The 20,984-nt window shown below is 42.5% G+C and overlaps 1 protein-coding gene across 1 annotated transcript in view; it reads right to left on the bottom strand.

Moving 5' to 3' along the window:
- Window positions 1-11,951: 11,951 nt before the first annotated feature.
- The window catches only part of isy1 (ISY1 splicing factor homolog), a 52,490-nt gene continuing 43,457 nt past the window's right edge, over window positions 11,952-20,984 (bottom strand). Inside the window, exon 11 of the mRNA XM_056274321.1 lies at window positions 11,952-12,882. Coding sequence (XP_056130296.1) covers window positions 12,775-12,882 — 108 coding nt within the window. The 3' untranslated portion in view covers window positions 11,952-12,774. The remainder of the gene's footprint in view (window positions 12,883-20,984) is intronic.

The raw sequence follows: 20,984 nt of genomic DNA, 5'->3' as shown, positions 1-20,984 counted from the left end.
TGCTCGGGCGTCTTCCTGGCTTGGACACACGCCCAGCCAGCATAACCACACCAGTGGCGTAACCAGGAATATTTTTCTAGGTGGGCCTGAGTGAAAATGGGTGGGTGGGCCAAAATTTTCCAGCAATAATCCTTCAAACAAGACGCAAATTCAAACACATTACAGCAGTAAACACATAACGCAGGTTTTTAGTAAGTGACCAAGAAACAAACTGAAACTTTAATAAAAACCCACTTAAACAAATACCACCCCAGTCATTCTCGCCAGGCTCTGCACAACCATTTAAACATCACTGAGGAAAACAGTCTAAAAGGTCATGATACAACATGTAAGCTATAGGCCTATAGTACACGTTTTACAGCACAATGTGTAGACGCCGAGGGCGAGCGTTGAAGATCGAGATTATTTCATCATAGTCCAAAGAGTCAGTAAGTTCCCTTTCAAAGGACAACAGGGACAGATTGTTGAGGCGTGCAGGTAGCATGGAAGATCTTAGACATGTGTTGATACGGCCTGTAGTGGAGAAGAGTCTTTCAACAGTACATGAAGTCAGGGGAATGGTGATCATTGCCCTTAACAGTCTGTTAATGTTTGGGAAAACGTCAGAGTTGCAGCTGTCCAGCACTTCAATGAGGGATGGGTAACACTGACCCCTCTCCACTTTACGACGCAGTGCCTGAATGAAAACGGTCCATTCCGCGTCCTCAATAGATATCCGGTAATGATCACACGAATGCTGCAACGCTTCTTTCTGGGCAAACGTAACCGATCCTGGTAAACAAGCAGCGGCTGCTCGCATGGTGCCATACTGATCTTGCTGAAAGCGACTGTCCAGCTCAGTAATCTGCCTGTCCAGAATGTTAATCCATAGCTGCTTCAGGTCAGCGTTGTTCCTCACGTTTGTAGCTTTACCCAAACTAGTGGTAACCACCGACTCATTGAATCTGGCGGGCAGCTTTCTCTCCCGAGCGCCGGTGACATCCCAGCTGGAGACGTCATTCTTTTCCATCAGTTCCTCTGTTAGTTTTAACACTTGGTTGAAATCACCTTGTGAATTATCTCTAAACTGTGCAAAACTGTCTTTGAGGCCTTGAATTAGACCTGTGCAGTCAGTGACAGTCAATGAGCCACTCTGTAAACCCGTTGTTGCAAAACCGCTGCTCTCGAGTAATTTCCCGAATGTAAGCAGCAAAAACAAACGTTTCTTCGTCTGAATTTGTTGCAAAAGTGATTCGGCTTCAACTTTAGTGTGACCACTACTAGTTTCGGAAAACGGTGCTAGCGTTTCCAAGATAACGTCAAGTAACACCAAAACCTTGCTCACTGATCCTGACCCCGAGCGCCCCCTGGTGTCTGCTGAGCGCTCCAACTCCAGGCATCGCCTGTTAGGATGAAGCTCTTTCTGGATGTCGAGGAGTTCAGCGTGTCTGTGCGCACCTGTCAGGAAACTGTAGAGAGAGTTCAGTGGCTCGGAAACATGAAACTGTAGAGAGAGTTCAGTGGCTCGGAAACATGAAACTGTAGAGAGAGTTCAGTGGCTCGGAAACATGAAAATGTAGAGAGAATTCAGTGGCTCGGAAACATGAAACTGTATAGAGAGTTCAGTGGCTCGGAAACAGGAAACTGTAGAGAGAGTTCAGTGGCTCGGAAACATGAAACTGTAGAGAGAGTTCAGTGTCTCGGAAACATGAAACTGTAGAGAGTTCAGTGGCTCGGAAACATGAAACTGTAGAGAGAATTCAGTGGCTCGGAAACATGAAACTGTAGAGAGAGTTCAGTGGCTCGGAAACATGAAACTGTAGAGAGACTTCAGTGGCTCGGAAACATGAAACTGTAGAGAGAGTTCAGTGGCTCGGAAACATGAAACTGTACAGAGAGTTCAGTGTCTCGAAAACAGGAAACTGTAGAGAGAGTTCAGTGGCTCGGAAACATGAAACTGTAGAGAGAGTTCAGTGGCTCGGAAACATGAAACCGTAGAGAGAGTTCAGTGGCTCGGAAACAGGAAACCGTAGAGAGAGTTCAGTGGCTCGGAAACATGAAACTGTAGAGAGAATTCAGTGGCTCGGAAACATGAAACTGTATAGAGAGTTCAGTGGCTCGGAAACATGAAACTGTAGAGAGAGTTCAGTGGCTCGGAAACAGGAAACTGTAGAGAGAGTTCAGTGTCTCGGAAACATGAAACTGTAGAGAGTTCAGTGGCTTGGAAACATGAAACTATATAGAGAGTTCAGTGGCTCGGAAACATGAAACTGTAGAGAGAGTTCAGTGGCTCGGAAACATGAAACTGTAGAGAGAGTTCAGTGGCTCGGAAACATGAAACTGTAGAGAGAGTTCAGTGGCTCGGAAACATGAAACCGTATAGAGAGTTAAGTGGCTCGGAAACAGGAAACCGTAGAGAGAGTTCAGTGGCTCGGAAACATGAAACTGTAGAGAGAATTCAGTGGCTCGGAAACATGAAACTGTATAGAGAGTTCAGTGGCTCGGAAACATGAAACTGTAGAGAGAGTTCAGTGGCTCGGAAACAGGAAACTGTAGAGAGAGTTCAGTGTCTCGGAAACATGAAACTGTAGAGAGTTCAGTGGCTCGGAAACATGAAACTATATAGAGAGTTCAGTGGCTCGGAAACATGAAACTGTAGAGAGAGTTCAGTGGCTCGGAAACATGAAACTGTAGAGAGAGTTCAGTGGCTCGGAAACATGAAACTGTAGAGAGAGTTCAGTGGCTCGGAAACATGAAACTGTACAGAGAGTTCAGTGTCTCGAAAACAGGAAACTGTAGAGAGAGTTCAGTGGCTCGGAAACATGAAACTGTAGAGAGAGTTCAGTGGCTCGGAAACATGAAACTGTAGAGAGAGTTCAGTGGCTCGGAAACAGGAAACTGTAGAGAGAGTTCAGTGGCTCGGAAACATGAAACTGTAGAGAGAGTTCAGTGTCTCGGAAACATGAAACTGTAGAGAGTTCAGTGGCTCGGAAACATGAAACTGTAGAGAGTTCAGTGTCTCGGAAACATGAAACTGTAGAGAGAGTTCAGTGGCTCGGAAACATGAAACTGTAGAGAGAGTTCAGTGGCTCGGAAACATGAAACTGTAGAGAGAGTTCAGTGGCTCGGAAACATGAAACTGTAGAGAGAGTTCAGTGGCTCGGAAACATGAAACTGTAGAGAGAGTTCAGTGGCTCGGAAACATGAAACTGTAGAGAGAGTTCAGTGGCTCGGAAACATGAAACTGTAGAGAGAGTTCAGTGTCTCGGAAACAGGAAACTGTAGAGAGAGTTCAGTGGCTCGGAAACATGAAACTGTAGAGAGAGTTCAGTGGCTCGGAAACATGAAACTGTAGAGAGAGTCCAGTGGCTCGGAAACATGAAACTGTAGAGAGAGTTCAGTGGCTCGGAAACAGGAAACTGTAGAGAGAGTCCAGTGGCTCGGAAACATGAAACTATATAGAGAGTTCAGTGGCTCGGAAACATGAAACTGTAGAGAGAGTTCAGTGGCTCGGAAACATGAAACTGTAGAGAGAGTTCAGTGGCTCGGAAACATGAAACTGTAGAGAGTTCAGTGGCTCGGAAACATGAAACTGTAGAGAGAGTTCAGTGGCTCGGAAACAGTGCTGACTTTCCATGCGGTGCAAAGAACTAAATTAAGACGGTGGGAATTGCAGTGGACGTATACCGCGTCTGGAAAAGTGCGTTTTAAAATAACATGCACCCCCCTCCCCCCCCCCTCCCCCCTCTGTTCCCTGACATTACGGCAGCCCCGTCAAAGCTCCAACCCACGCACAGAGAGGAGCAAGCTCCGCTGGCTGCAGCACTTCTAACATCTTCTCAGATATCGCGTTTGCACTCATATCACCGGCGTCTATGTAAGGTAGTAATGTAAATCCGCCACAGGGTGGCACTGTTACGCTGTATGTTCCCCTGGGAATGCCGCAAATGGCGATGTTTGTCCCTCTTGCAACACCGTACCCCTAAGTCTTGTCCCGGGCAAAAGGCTACGTTGATCAATAAAGTGTCCAGGTCTCAGCCACGATCCCAAGCCTCCGCCTCCTTCCTTTTCCACGCAAACATCATACCACAACAAACCCAACGCAGAGTCCCAGGGCGTGTAGGGAGACGACGGCCGAACGCAAAGTGCGGGTTACAGACACAAACCCAACTGCTCTTTCTTGTATTGTCCCTGCATGCATGTACCTAATACACACCGCGACCAGCTGACGCATTGCCAGATCCTGATATTCCTCCGCTGATGTGGCGCAGTAGGTGGCGGGTGATTCACGCAGCTCCGCTTTTATCTTGCGCAACAGTAACGAGGCAGCAGATTCCAGCAATTCCTTCTGCATTGTTGCACTCATGAGCGTTGCATTTTTAGGCATTTGTTGAAGGCGACTTTGAATTTCTGGGTCGTATTTGGAAATGAATTTAAACAATTCTAAAAAGTGTCCCTTGTTTGGTGCTTCTGCTTCCTCGCTTTCTTTGTGTCCACGTGATGACAGTTCTTGTTTTGCACAGAACATAACAATGTCCAGAACTACCTTTACCTGATCACGATTTCTTTCCACAGATGAGCGGTCCATTGCCTGTGGGTTCAGTTGGTCTAGAACAGTCCCCCGACCTTGCAGGCTTGCTCTGTAACCCTCACATTTACCAAGTGCAATACAGTGGGGGGGGGGGGGTTGCTAGCCTGATGTTTCGAGCATGCCTGGCGGAGGTGCTCCCCATCTACAAACCCGCTTGGAAAACCCGTGTTTTCCATATGGGGCTCGGGGAAAAGCCGACACATCTTACAGAAAACAGCCTTCCTTGCTGAGCTGTATTCAAGCCACTTAAACTCTTCATACCACTTATGGGGAAAAGAAGGTCATTTTGCTGAAATGTTGGTTGCGGGGAACACTAATTTAGGCTGCGTGGGTGGCTCATCCACAGCAGACACATCCGACGGCGGTGGCATGGTCAAGGGAATCGTCTCGCCGTCGTCAGAGGGGGGAGGAGGAGAAGCTGCCTGCAGCGGAGAAGCTGTAGCCTCCTCTGTCCTTCTCTCCGGCGGTATCTCACTCTCATTGGGCGGCTCAGTCGGTGCTGGAGCAGGTGTGCTTTCCTCCTCCTCCATCTGTGGCTTTTTAAAAAAGCGGAAGATTGAACTTTGTTTCGCCATTCCATAAGTTATGGCTAACTGTTGGCTATTGGCTAACTAGCAGCGGTGGAGAATACAGAGCGTGATGGTGTGCGCGCTCAGATGTTGCACTTCTACCTACGTAAAAGGGGCCGGCCTACGTGCTTGTAAGCCAGCGTGATTGGGTGGGCCTGGGCTTGAAATGGGTGGGCCTGTGACAGGCCAGGCCCACCCGTGGTTACGCCCCTGATCCTGGCTCCTTCATATCTTTCTGAACCCCTTCACATCCACACGCCCTCCCGCACTCTCACATCCTCTTCTGCTCTCCAACTCACCACACCATCGGCCCGCTGGACTACCATGGGGACTAGAGCCTTCAGTCATTCTGCCCACCCCCGCCTTGACTACCATGGGGTCTAGAGCCTTCAGCCATTCTGCCCACCCCCGCCTTGACTACCATGGGGACTAGAGCCTTCAGCCCTTCTGCCCACCCCCGCCTTGACTACCATGGGGACTAGAGCCTTCAGCCATTCTGCCCACCCCCGCCTTGACTACCATGGGGTCTAGAGCCTTCAGCCATTCTGCCCCCGCCTTGACTACCATGGGGACTAGAGCCTTCAGTCATTCTGCCCACCCCCACCTTGACTACCATGGGGACTAGAGCCTTCAGTCATTCTGCCCCCCGCCTTGACTACCATGGGGACTAGAGCCTTCAGTCATTCTGCCCCCCGCCTTGACTACCATGGGGACTAGAGCCTTCAGCCATTCTGCCCCCGCCTTGACTACCATGGGGACTAGAGCCTTCAGCCATTCTGCCCACCTCCGCCTTGACTACCATGGGGTCTAGAGCCTTCAGCCATTCTGCCCCCGCCTTGACTACCATGGGGACTAGAGCCTTCAGCCATTCTGCCCCCGCCTTGACTACCATGGGGACTAGAGCCTTCAGCCATTCTGCCCCCGCCTTGACTACCATGGGGACTAGAGCCTTCAGCCATTCTGCCCCCGCCTTGACTACCATGGGGACTAGAGCCTTCAGTCATTCTGCCCCCGCCTTGACTAACATGGGGACTAGAGCCTTCAGCCATTCTGCCCACCCCCGCCTTGACTACCATGGGGTCTAGAGCCTTCAGTCATTCTGCCCACCCCCACCTTGACTACCATGGGGTCTAGAGCCTTCAGCCATTCTGCCCACCCCCGCCTTGACTACCATGGGGACTAGAGCCTTCAGCCATTCTGCCCACCCCCGCCTTGACTACCATGGGGTCTAGAGCCTTCAGCCATTCTGCCCCCGCCTTGACTACCATGGGGACTAGAGCCTTCAGTCATTCTGCCCACCCCCACCTTGACTACCATGGGGACTAGAGCCTTCAGTCATTCTGCCCCCCGCCTTGACTACCATGGGGACTAGAGCCTTCAGTCATTCTGCCCCCTGCCTTGACTACCATGGGGACTAGAGCCTTCAGCCATTCTGCCCACCCCCGCCTTGACTACCATGGGGTCTAGAGCCTTCAGCCATTCTGCCCACCTCCGCCTTGACTACCATGGGGTCTAGAGCCTTCAGCCATTCTGCCCCCGCCTTGACTACCATGGGGACTAGAGCCTTCAGCCATTCTGCCCCCGCCTTGACTACCATGGGGACTAGAGCCTTCAGCCATTCTGCCCCCGCCTTGACTACCATGGGGACTAGAGCCTTCAGCCATTCTGCCCCCGCCTTGACTACCATGGGGACTAGAGCCTTCAGTCATTCTGCCCCCGCCTTGACTACCATGGGGACTAGAGCCTTCAGCCATTCTGCCCCCGCCTTGACTACCATGGGGTCTAGAGCCTTCAGTCATTCTGCCCACCCCCACCTTGACTACCATGGGGTCTAGAGCCTTCAGCCATTCTGCCCACCCCCGCCTTGACTACCATGGGGACTAGAGCCTTCAGCCATTCTGCCCACCCCCGCCTTGACTACCATGGGGTCTAGAGCCTTCAGTCATTCTGCCCCCTGCCTATGGACCTCTCTCCCACAAGACCTTCACAACACTGACTCTCTTTCAGCCTTCACATCCCATCTCAAAACCCGCACCTTTTCAAACTGGCGTAGTCAGTCTGATCCACGCTCCACTGAGTTGTGTGCAGATGATGATTGTATACTTATCTGTTGTGTTAACTTTTTATTGTCTACCTGCTTTGTTTTGTTCTTTTTTTGGATACTTTTTATTTAATATTTTCAGATGACATACAAACAAACCTACAGCAAGTCTTCAAATTAATCATAAAAAATAAAAAAAACATGGGGGCTCCTCTGCTGACAGTATTATGATTTGTGTCCAATGAGTTGAAAAGTCTTGTTTAGTTGATAGCGGCCTCCATTCCTCTGATGTAGGCAGACCATGTCTCCCATGTCCTGGGAAAGATGGCTCCTCTGCACCTCAGACAGAAACTCATCTTTTCCATTGTGTAGATTTCTTTAACTCTGTCCATCCTCTGATTGAGACTCGGCTCTCAGGTTTGTACCAGTTCTTTGTCACTGTTTTTTTACAGGCCATTAGTAGTATTTTGCACAGATACCAGTCTGTCTTTTTCATCACATCGTCTTTCAAAGTACAGAAATACAACACTTTAACATCATTAGGAATCTTGTATCTCAACATCTTTCCCACAAGTAGGCAAATGTTTCCCCAGAAAGGTTGGGTTTTGGGGCATCAGCAGAGGATATGGGAGTGATCAGCGTTCCGGTTTCTGCACCGCCTGCAGCACTGTTCCTGGTCCTGTTCCTGTTCCTGGTCCTGTTGCTGTTCCTGTTCCTGTTCCTGTTCTTGTTCCTGTTCCTGTTCCTGTTCTTGTTCCTGTTCCTGTTCCTGTTGCTGTTGCTGTTGCTGTTCCTGTTGCTGTTCCTGTTCCTGTTCCTGTTCCTGTTCTTGTTCCTGTTCCTGTTCCTGTTGCTGTTGCTGTTGCTGTTGCTGTTCCTGTTCCTGTTCCTGTTTCTGAGCTGGAGAACATGTGCTCTCTATACGTGGGGGTGGCGTCATGAAGCAGCGGGTCAAAGTTTCCCAACCAGATATTCTCCACTTCTGTGGACTTGTGGATGAATGCTGCGCACTCCACATTGAACACCGGTCCTCCTGCGATATTTCCACGTTTAATTCTTTCTCCCACTTTAGTTTAATAATTAATATTTAATATTTAACTTTTAATATTTCTGAAGTCCCTGATATATTTTGCAAATAGTTTTTTTATTCTTTTTTTTATAGGCATCAGTCAGAATAGCTGTCACTGCATTGCCCTCTCTGGACAATGCTGGTTTTATTCTTTTATCATAGTGATCTCTTATTTGTAGGTATCTGGAAAAGTCTTTATTTTCACGTCCAAGTTCCTTTTGTAATCCCCCAACACGTTTAGAGGGTCCTCGGTGAGCTGGTGGCATACTGCTCTAATGCCCTCTGATGCCCCACCACTGTCTGAACCCGACATCACTGACGCCTGGGTTACATTTAGGGTCGAGAGCAGGCCAAATTCATAGTTTGATGTCTCCCTCCCTCCATTTTATACTCCTTCCCCATCCTGCTCCAAATATCCATTCTTTGTTTCATCATTCCATGATCGCTTTGTTGAGAGATGTCATTTCCTACGTCCCCTGATGTTGCTTGAATGGGGAAAGTGTCTAACGTCTTGGCCTCTGTGTCTGCCTTGTGTTGTCTTCTGCTGCTGTCTGATACACAGCTGCTGGTCTTCTACTGTCTTCTGAAAGGCGCCCACAAATAAAAGGTATTATCATTATTATCATTATTATTATCATTATTAATAGTTAACAGACTGCGACAGAACATACTGGCATATATCAGCAAGTACAAATAAAACTTTATAACTTCACTTTACAATGTTCCACCACCTCGATGGACCCCCAGCACATTTGATCATTTTCCAGGCGATGCCTATGACTGGAAAACTGGTCTATACTGGTCTGTTCTGTACCCCCAAACAACCTGTTCCAACTCCCCCCCCCTCTGGTAGGCGCTACAGAGCACTGTACCCCAAAACAACCAGATATAAAAACACTTTCTTTCCACGGGCTGTCATTCACATGAACACTTAACACTGACAAATAAGTACAACCGTGTTGTATATACTGTACTGTACATGCTGTATATACTGTACTGTATATACTGTACTGTATATACTGTACTGTATATACTGCACTGTATATAATGTACTGTACATGCTGTATATACTGTACTGTATATACTGTACTGTACATGCTGTACTGTACATGCTGTATGTACTGTACTGTATGTACTGTACTGTATATACTGTACTGTACATGCTGTATATACTGTACTGTATATACTGTACTGTATATACTGCACTGTATATACTGTACTGTACATGCTGTATATACTGTACTGTATATACTGTACTGTATATACTGTACTGTATATACTGCACTGTATATACTGTACTGTACATGCTGTATATACTGTACTGTATATACTGTACTGTATATACTGTACTGTACATGCTGTATATACTGTACTGTATATACTGTACTGTACATGCTGTACTGTACATGCTGTATGTACTGTACTGTATGTACTGTACTGTATATACTGTACTGTACATGCTGTATATACTGTACTGTATATACTGTACTGTATATACTGTACTGTACATGCTGTATATACTGTACTGTATGTACTGTACTGTATATACTGTACTGTACATGCTGTATATACTGTACTGTATATACTGTACTGTATATACTGTACTGTACATGCTGTATATACTGTACTCTATATACTGTACTGTATATACTGTACTATACATGCTGTATATACTGTACAGTATATACTGTACTGTATATACTGTACTGTACATGCTGTATATACTGTACTGTATATACTGTACTGTACATGTTGTATATACTGTGCTGTATATACTGTGCTGTACATACTGTACTGTACATACTGTACTGTATATACTGTTCTGTACATGTTGTATATACTGTACTGTATATACTGTACTGTATATACTGTACTGTATACACTGGTCCATCTACCTCAGGCATGTACTATGTCAGTAAGCTGCTAACATGTAGTATTTCAGCATCTCTGATATATTCTCTGCACCACTGCACCTCATCACCTCTTACTTCACCTGTATAAGTCAGTCCTTGTGTATATATGTGAAGGTTGTTGTGTTGTAGGGTTGTTATTCTAGGTTAAATACACTTTATCACCTCTTACTTCACCTGTATAAGTCAGCCCTTGTGTATATATGTGAAGGTTGTTGTGTTGTAGTGTTGTTATTCTAGGTTAAATACACTTTATCACCTCTTACTTCACCTGTATAAGTCAGTCCTTGTGTATATATGTGAAGGTTGTTGTGTTGTAGTGTTGTTATTCTAGGTTAAATACACTTTATCACCTCTTACTTCACCTGTATAAGTCAGTCCTTGTGTATATATGTGAAGGTTGTTGTGTTGTAGTGTTGTTATTCTATGTTAAATACACTTTATCACCTCTTACTTCACCTGTATAAGTCAGCCCTTGTGTATATATGTGAAGGTTGTTGTGTTGTAGTGTTGTTATTCTAGGTTAAATACACTTTATCACCTCTTACTTCACCTGTATAAGTCAGCCCTTGTGTATATATGTGAAGGTTGTTGTGTTGTAGTGTTGTTATTCTAGGTTAAATACACTTTATCACCTCTTACTTCACCTGTATAAGTCAGTCCTTGTGTATATATGTGAAGGTTGTTGTGTTGTTATTCTATGTTAAATACACTTTATCACCTCTTACTTCACCTGTATAAGTCAGTCCTTGTGTATATATGTGAAGGTTGTTGTGTTGTAGTGTTGTTATTCTATGTTAAATACACTTTATCACCTCTTACTTCACCTGTATAAGTCAGTCCTTGTGTATATATGTGAAGATTGTTGTGTTGTAGTGTTGTTATTCTAGGTTAAATACACTTTATCACCTCTTACTTCACCTGTATAAGTCAGCCCTTGTGTATATATGTGAAGGTTGTTGTGTTGTAGTGTTGTTATTCTAGGTTAAATACACTTTATCACCTCTTACTTCACCTGTATAAGTCAGTCCTTGTGTATATATGTGAAGGTTGTTGTGTTGTAGTGTTGTTATTCTATGTTAAATACACTTTATCACCTCTTATTTCACCTGTATAAGTCAGCCCTTGTGTATATATGTGAAGGTTGTTGTGTTGTAGTGTTGTTATTCTAGGTTAAATACACTTTATCACCTCTTACTTCACCTGTATAAGTCAGTCCTTGTGTATATATGTGAAGGTTGTTGTGTTGTAGTGTTGTTATTCTATGTTAAATACACTTTATCACCTCTTACTTCACCTGTATAAGTCAGTCCTTGTGTATATATGTGAAGGTTGTTGTGTTGTAGTGTTGTTATTCTAGGTTAAATACACTTTATCACCTCTTACTTCACCTGTATAAGTCAGTCCTTGTGTATATATGTGAAGGTTGTTGTGTTGTAGTGTTGTTATTCTATGTTAAATACACTTTATCACCTCTTACTTCACCTGTATAAGTCAGCCCTTGTGTATATATGTGAAGGTTGTTGTGTTGTAGTGTTGTTATTCTATGTTAAATACACTTTATCACCTCTTACTTCACCTGTATAAGTCAGCCCTTGTGTATATATGTGAAGGTTGTTGTGTTGTAGTGTTGTTATTCTAGGTTAAATACACTTTATCACCTCTTACTTCACCTGTATAAGTCAGTCCTTGTGTATATATGTGAAGGTTGTTGTGTTGTAGTGTTGTTATTCTATGTTACGTACACTGAGAGAGCCACCACACCAGAGTCACATTCCATGTTTGTGCAAACCTACATGGCCGATAAACACGGTTCTGATGGTTTTTTTTAGGTTTTTATTGAGTTTCTTTAAGGGACATAAAAACACTGAGAAAGTACAAAAGAACAACAAGAACAAAAAGAAAGAAACAAAAAAGAAGTAAAACAGCAATGACTTAACAGAAGTACAGCAGCATCTCTGCAGCACTTGTGACACTAACGGTTGTCGAGTGCGTCAGCACATCATGAGTCCTTCAAGGAGTCAGCAGGTGACACCCATCCTGCAGCTCAGACCTGGAGACCAGAGACGCCCCTGCATGACTCATCCTGGTACAAACAGCTACACATCCAGGATCACGCTGGTATTGTGGTGCTTTGCTGTGGGACCACAATGCCTCCACAGACTCCATGACACAGCTTCACCAGGCTGGTGTGACAGATGAGACAGATGTGAAGGTTCTGCACCAGGGTCATGTAGGAAGGCATTCTGGGAAGGTCTTGGCGCTATATGCTGGTGCTCTTTTACACCTATAATCTTTTTATCCACTGATGATATCCACTATGACTCTGGTTGTGGTGTGAATGTGTGCAGGTGTGGCAGGCCAGGTGAGAACGGTGGTACTAGGACAGCGACACGGCAACAGACAGAAGAGAGGAGGAGACATTTTAACCAGAGGTCCACCAGCACCGCAGCTTCCAGCACCAAAGACAACCATGATGTTCAGCACCGTGTCTTTACATCGTCACGAGTCCCACTGCAGCTCCTCTTCTGTCAGGAAACACACTGAGACAACGTTCATGTGCACACATTATTTACACCAACACCCCACAATATTACCTATATCACACACACAGTCTAGAGCCCCAGCAGGGCTCTGGCCTCTGTACTTTGGGCCAACAGCGTCTCACTGGCATATCTCTGCAACAACTCCATCTTCTTCCTTCTGACAAGAGCCTCTTCAACCTGCACACACACACACACACACACACACACACACACACACACACACACACACACACACACACACACAGAAGGACAGATGAAGACATATGGACAGTGAACAATCACAACATTTGAGTTGACATCTAGTACTTCATTCCAGTCACAGAAACAGGGTGTGTGGACAGCTCAGCACGCGGTCTGCCGTCACAAATAACAGTCAAGGAAGCAGAATGGTCTACATGGTCTGGGCTACATGGTCTGATCGACATGGTCTGGGCTACACGGTCTGGTCTACATGCTCTTGGCTACTTGGTCTGGTCTACATGGTCTGGGCTACATAGTCTGGGCTACATGGTCTGGGCTACATGGTCTGGTCTACATGGTCTGATCGACATGTTCTGGGCTACATGGTCTGGTCTACATGGTCTGATCGACATGATCTGGGCTACACGGTCTGGTCTACATGCTCTTGGCTATATGGTCTGGTCTACATGGTCTGGGCTACATGGTCTGGGCTACATGGTCTGGTCTACATGGTCTGATCGACATGGTCTGGTTTACCCTGGCAGGACAGTACACAACCTTCAGCATGAGATGCCATAGTAAGAACCAGATGACTAATCAATGTATGACCAGTAAATATCATAGTATGACCAGTAAATATCATAGTATGACCAGTAAATATCATAGTATGACCAGTAAATATCATTGAATGACCAGTAAATATCATAGTATGACTAGTAAATATCATAGTATGACTAGTAAATATCATAGTATGACTAGTAAATATCATATTATGACCAGTAAATATCATTGAATGGCCAGTAAATATCATAGTATGACTAATAAATATCATAGTATGACTAGTAAATATCATAGTATGACCACTAAATATCATAGTATGACTAGTAAATATCATTGAATGACCGGTAAATATCATAGTATGACTGGTAAATATCATAGTATGACCAGTAAATATCATAGTATGATCAGTAAATATCATTGAATGGCCAGTAAATATCATAGTATGACCAGTAAATATCCTAATATGACTAGTAAATATCATAGTATGACCAGTAAATATCATAGTATGACTAGTAAATATCATAGTATGACCAGTAAATATCATAGTATGACCAGTAAATATCCTAGTATGACCAGTAAATATCATAGTATGACCAGTAAATATCATAGTATGACTAGTAAATATCATAGTATGACTAGTAAATATCCTAGTATGACCAGTAAATATCATAGTATGACTAGTAAATATCATTGAATGACCAGTAAATATCCTAGTATGACTAGTAAATATCATAGTATGACCAGTAAATATCATAGTATGACCAGTAAATATCATAGTATGACCAGTAAATATCCTAGTATGACTAGTAAATATCCTAGTATGACTAGTAAATATCATAGTATGACTAGTAAATATCATAGTATGACCAGTAAATATCATAGTATGACTAGTAAATATCATTGAATGACCAGTAAATATCATAGTATGACTAGTAAATATCATAGTATGACTAGTAAATATCATAGTATGACTAGTAAATATCATAGTATGACCAGTAAATATCATAGACTGACCAGTAAATATCATAGTATGACCAGTAAATATCATAGCATGACCAGTAAATATCATAGCATGACTAGTAAATATCATAGTATGACCAGTAAATATCATAGTATGGCCAGTAAATATCATAGTATGGCTAGTAAATATCATAGTATGACTAGTAAATATCATAGTATGACCAGTAAATATCATAGTATGACCAGTAAATATCATTGAATGACCAGTAAATATCATAGTATGACTAGTAAATATCATAGTATGGCTAGTAAATATTATAGTATGGCTAGTAAATATCATAGTATGACCAGTAAATATCCTAGTATGACTAGTAAATATCCTAGTATGGCTAGTAAATATCATAGTATTACCAGTAAATATCATAGTATGGCTAGTAAATATCATAGTATGACCATTAAATATCATAGTATGACTAGTAAATATCATAGTATGACCAGTAAATATCATAGTATGACTAGTAAATATCATAGTATGACCAGTAAATATCATAGTATGACCAGTAAATATCATAGTATGACTAGTAAATATCATTGAATGACCAGTAAATATCATAGTATGACCAGTAAATATCCTAGTATGACTAGTAAATATCATAGTATGACTACGAAATATCATAGTATGACCAGTAAATATCATAATATGACTAGTAAATATCATAGTATGACCAGTAAATATCATAGTATGACTAGTAAATATCATTGAATGACCAGTAAATATCCTAGTGTGACTAGTAAATATCATAGTATGACCAGTAAATATCATAGTATGACCAGTAAATATCATAGTATGACCAGTAAATATCATAGTATGACTAGTAAATATCATAGTATGACCAGTAAATATCATAGACTGACCAGTAAATATCATAGTATGACCAGTAAATATCATAGCATGACTAGTAAATATCATAGTATGACCAGTAAATATCATAGTATGACCAGTAAATATCATAGTATGGCTAGTAAATATCATAGTATGACTAGTACATATCATAGTATGACCAGTAAATATCATAGTATGACGAGTAAATATCATAGCATGGCTAGTAAATATCATAGTATGACCAGTAAATATCATAGTATGACCAGTAAATATCATAGTATGACCAGTAAATACCATAGTATGGCCAGTAAATATCATAGTATGACTAGTAAATATCATAGTATGGCTAGTAAATATTATAGTATGGCTAGTAAATATCATAGTATGACCAGTAAATATCCTAGTATGACTAGTAAATATCCTAGTATGACCAGTAAATATCATAGTATGGCTAGTAAATATCATAGTATGACCATTAAATATCATAGTATGACTAGTAAATATCATAGTATGACCAGCAAATATCATAGTATGACCAGTAAATATCATAGTATGACCAGTAAATATCATTGAATGACTAGTAAATATCATAGTATGACCAGTAAATATCATAGTATGACCAGTAAATATCATAGTATGACTAGTAAATATCATAGTATGACCAGTAAATATCATAGTATGACTAGTAAATATCACTGTATGACCAGTAAATATCATAGTATGACCAGTAAATATCATAGTATGACTACGAAATATCATACTATGACCAGTAAATATCATAATATGACTAGTAAATATCATAGTATGACCAGTAAATATCATAGTATGACTAGTAAATATCATAGTATGACCAGTAAATATCCTAGTGTGACTAGTAAATATCATAGTATGACCAGTAAATATCATAGCATGACCAGTAAATATCATAGTATGACCAGTAAATATCATAGTATGGCCAGTAAATATCATAGTATGACTAGTAAATATCATAGTATGGCTAGTAAATATCATAGTATGACCAGTAAATATCATAGTATGACTAGTAAATATCATAGTATGACCAGTAAATATCATAGCATGACCAGTAAATATCATAGTATGACTAGTAAATATCATAGTATGGCTAGTAAATATCATAGTATGACCAGTAAATATCATAGTATGACCAGTAAATATCATAGTATGACTAGTAAATATCATAGTATGGCTAGTAAATATCATAGTATGACCAGTAAATATCCTAGTATGACTAGTAAATATCCTAGTATGGCTAGTAAATATCATAGTATGACCAGTAAATATCATAGTATGGCTAGTAAATATCATAGTATGACCATTAAATATCATAGTATGACTAGTAAATATCATAGTATGACCAGTAAATATCATAGTATGACTAGTAAATATCATAGTATGACCAGTAAATATCATAGTATGACCAGTAAATATCATAGTATGACCAGTAAATATCATTGAATGACTAGTAAATATCATAGTATGACCAGTAAATATCATAGTATGACCAGTAAATATCATAGTATGACTAGTAAATATCATAGTATGACCAGTAAATATCATAGTATGACTAGTAAATATCATTGAATGACCAGTAAATATCATAGTATGACCAGTAAATATCCTAGTATGACTAGTAAATATCATAGTATGACTACGAAATATCATAGTATGACCAGTAAATATCATAGCATGACTAGTAAATATCATAGTATGGCTAGTAAATATCATAGTATGACCAGTAAATATCATAGTATGACTAGTAAATATCATAGTATGACCAGTAAATATCATAGCATGACTAGTAAATATCATAGTATGGCTAGTAAATATCATAGTATGACCAGTAAATATCATAGTATGACTAGTAAATATCATAGTATGACCAGTAAATATCATAGCATGACTAGTAAATATCATAGTATGACTAGTAAATGTCGCAGCCGTTAATTTGGTTTTTGGTAAATGCTTTTGCACTTGTGTTTATTCCTTCATATTTATTCAAATGAAGGGTCATATATGAATGTGTTTACTACTGTGTGTTGTATATTATGGTTTTGTTATGGATTACATTTTCTGGTGTGATAGAAGCTGGGCGTGCACCTTTGCACACGCCCCCTGTTGGTCATGGGAGGGGGTGTTACGGCCCTAGTGCCGTGTGTATGTGTGTAAATATCCCTCTCCAAGTAATGCCCCTCCTCCTGTGGAGCTGCTGGTTAAACCCAGGTGATTCCAATCCCTTGTCAGCTGGGTATATAACCTGGAGAGAGACGCCCAGCAGGGGCGCCATGGTTGGTAGCCAGCGGGTTGGGACACTAAATGTCGGGTGACAGAAGCGGCGGTTGCAAAAAGTCTTGCGATCGCTATCGCTATTTAAGATCGTTTCATGCCATAAGTGGTCTTCTCGTCTCTTTATCATGTCTGTGAATGTTCTCATTCATCCAGGTCATGGCTCTGTTAGCGACGGGCGGTGGTAAACATCGGAACACAAAGAGCCACTCATATCAATAGCTCTGACAACGACTCCTAGAGGATCAATTCTGAGTCTCATCAGCAGCCAGTCAGACTAGCTTGGTCTAGTCAGACTAGCTTGGTCTAGTCAGAAAGGCCCGAACTGAGGAAGCCTCTTGGATGAGAGGCCAAACGTCTTCACGGATATATACCAAGTCCAGTTGCACTCGATTCAACTCCTTTGGATTCTTTATTATGTTAACTTAGAAACCAGTTTGGAACTTTTTTTGAGTTTGTGAATAAACGTAATTATTTTTTGAAGTGGTGAGTGGCAAAGTTTTTTTTTAGAAGTGAGTCAAAGCTGACCCCGTCTTCAGAGCCCGCGGCTTTTATCGTGGAAAAGCCCACACATTTAAAGTCAAAAGACTTTCTGGATTGAAGAAAAAGTGGATTTCCTTCAAAAGGAGCCCAGTATGGGCGGAGCTATGAGGAAGATGGTTTTCACTCATAACATAGGTTGAAGTGGAGCCGCTGAGCTCGCGGTAAGTTGCAGTAAGGAGGCGGTGCTTCCTATGAGCTCAGTAAAAGGTGTGGCTGTTTCTGCTCGCTTTGGGCCACGAGTTCTCATTCCTAAGTGAATAAAACATATCGCAGTATGATGTGTGTCACTGGGGATGCGGATGAGGCACAACTGGTCAAAACAGTTGCCTCGCGCAGGGGGAGGCTTGGCGTTCTAACGCGGAAATGCAGTGAGATCAATGCCTTACTGGAAGCTGGGCAAAATAAAGGCGCCATAGGTAAACATGTCGAGGCTTTCAGTACGTATTTGGCGGAGTTCATGGATTTGCAGGTGGCTGTACAAGGCTTACTTTCAAGCCAAGAGGAAAAAGAGGTGGATCATATGGATTGGTATGAGCCTAAATTAACCCTTTTCAGAGACTTCTTAAATGGCGTTAAAAAATGGATGGCTGGGGATGAGGAGCAAGAGGAAGAAAAGGTGACTGAGTCAATGGATGGGAGTGTGGGGCCGGAAGATAGTGTCCCAAAAGGCCTCAAGCAAGGCTCATAGCAAATCCTCCAGCAGCAAGGTCTCCAGCGCATCTTCTGCTTGTTTAAAGGCTAAAGCAGAACGTGCTGCTCTGATGTCTAAAGCTCAAGCATTGGAAATGAAGCATGCTCTGGACATGGAGGAAACGCAGCTTAAGGCGAGGAAAGAGAAGCTCGCCATGGAGGCTGATTTGGCTTCTGCAGAAGCCAAAATAAATGTTTTCATGGAGTCTGGATCCTCGCATGCTGGGCCTGCACAACTACTACCACCATCATCACCAAGGATGCTAAAATCAGAAATTAAAACACCAGAAGACCAGTTGGAAAGTTCTGAAATCTCTACAGCGTACATAGCTCCAGCAACAACTCAAAAACCTCAAACCTCTCAGGCAGCAAGCATTTCCCACCAAGTAAACACTTGAATCATGACCAAGGAGTTGGAGACTCAAATGAAAGTGAAGAAAGGGGTCTCACTGATGTCATGAGGAGATAAAACGAAATAACTGCAATGCTGGTTGAGCTACAACAATCATCTCTTCTTCCTGCCAGAGAAATTCCTGTATTTGATGGGGATGCTCTGCAGTACCGATCATTTATCAAGGCTTTCGAACAAGGAACAGAACACAAAACGGACAACGTCCAAGATAAATTGTTCTATTTGGAACAATACACAAAGGGAGCACCCAGAGAATTAGTTCGTAGCTTCCTGCATATGGACCCAGAAAGGGGGTTCAGAGAAGCAAAGGCGCAACTTGAATTGCACTTCGGCAATGAAATGAAGCTAACAACAGCACATATGGATAAAATCCTGAGCTGGCCTTCAATTAAAGCAGAGGATGGACCAGCGTTAAGATCTTATGCGCTGTTTCTGCAGAGCTGCTTTAATACAATGGAAGAAGTCCATTTCATGGAAGAGCTGGAAACGCCATCTCACTGGAGGACAATCGTATCCAAGTTGCCTTTTAAGCTTCGAGACAAGTGCAGAACCGTTGTCGGTGACATTCAACAAAACAGCAGAAGGCGAGCAAAGTTCAAAGACCTTGTTGAGTTTGTGGAAAGACAATCACGAGTTGTTTTGGATCCCATTTTTGGTGACATACAAGGCCTGACTGATAAAGGAATGTTAAAAGCAAAAAGAACAACACAAAGACCCCCCTTAAGACCAGCCAGCAGGAGTAGTTTTGCTACTGCTGTTGCGGCAGTGTCGGAGCATACTGAACGTGAACCAAAACTCAACCAAAAGGAGAAACGCCAAGAAACTTCAAGTGCTCTTGAGAAGCCCTGCTTATATTGCAGCAAAGACCACACTTTGGAGTTTTGTGGATCCCTTAAGCACAGACCCAACAAAGAGAAAGTGGAGCTCATGAGAAATAAAGGCCTGTGCTTCGGATGTTTGGGGAAAGGGCATATGGGTAAAAATTGTAAAACCCGATGACTTGTCATATTTGCCATCAAAACCACCCAAGCATTCTGCAAATTGACACAAAAGGTAGGATGGAATCTCAGATTACTAAAATGGAATCTGGAGAATCAGCTATGTCAAGTCTTGTCTCCCTGGATGATGGTAGCAATACTGGGGTCGGTAATAATGAATGCAAGCTGTCTATTGTGCCTGTTCAAGTGAAATCGTGCAAAGGAACCAAAGTTCTGCAGACGTATGCTTTCCTTGACCCAGGAAGCACTGCAACCTTTTGTACAGATCAATTAATGGCAGAGCTAAACACCAGTGGAAATAAAATGAAAGTTCTTCTCAAAACTGTGGGTCAGGAGAAGCCTGTGCCCAGTTACAGGATTTCTGGAATGGAAGTGGCTGCACTGAAAGGCAGCACATTCCTTAAGTTGCCAGATGTATTCTCGCAAGCGTCTATCCCTGTAACCAAAGACAACATTCCTACAGAAGAGGACATCAGAAAATGGCCTTACCTGAAGGATGCTGAATTGGCACCAATCGACACAAGCATTGGGCTACTGATTGGCGCAACTGCTCCAGAAGTCTTGCAGCCATGGAGAATAATAAACAGTGAAGGTAATGGACCGTTTGCTGTAAAAATTCTCCTAGGATGGGTAATTAATGGCCCACTCGGTCGCAGGGAGGACAGTGACATGAGCGATTGTCATCCTGTACAAGTTAACAGGATAGTCATTGCCAACTTAGAAGAGCTCCTAACCCAGCAGTACAATC

The sequence above is a fragment of the Lampris incognitus genome, chromosome 2 (assembly GCF_029633865.1).
Source record: "Lampris incognitus isolate fLamInc1 chromosome 2, fLamInc1.hap2, whole genome shotgun sequence".
Taxonomy (NCBI): Eukaryota; Metazoa; Chordata; class Actinopteri; order Lampriformes; family Lampridae; genus Lampris; species Lampris incognitus.
The sequence above is the reverse complement of the archived record's forward strand: the minus strand, read 5'-3'. Positions and strand labels throughout refer to the sequence as shown.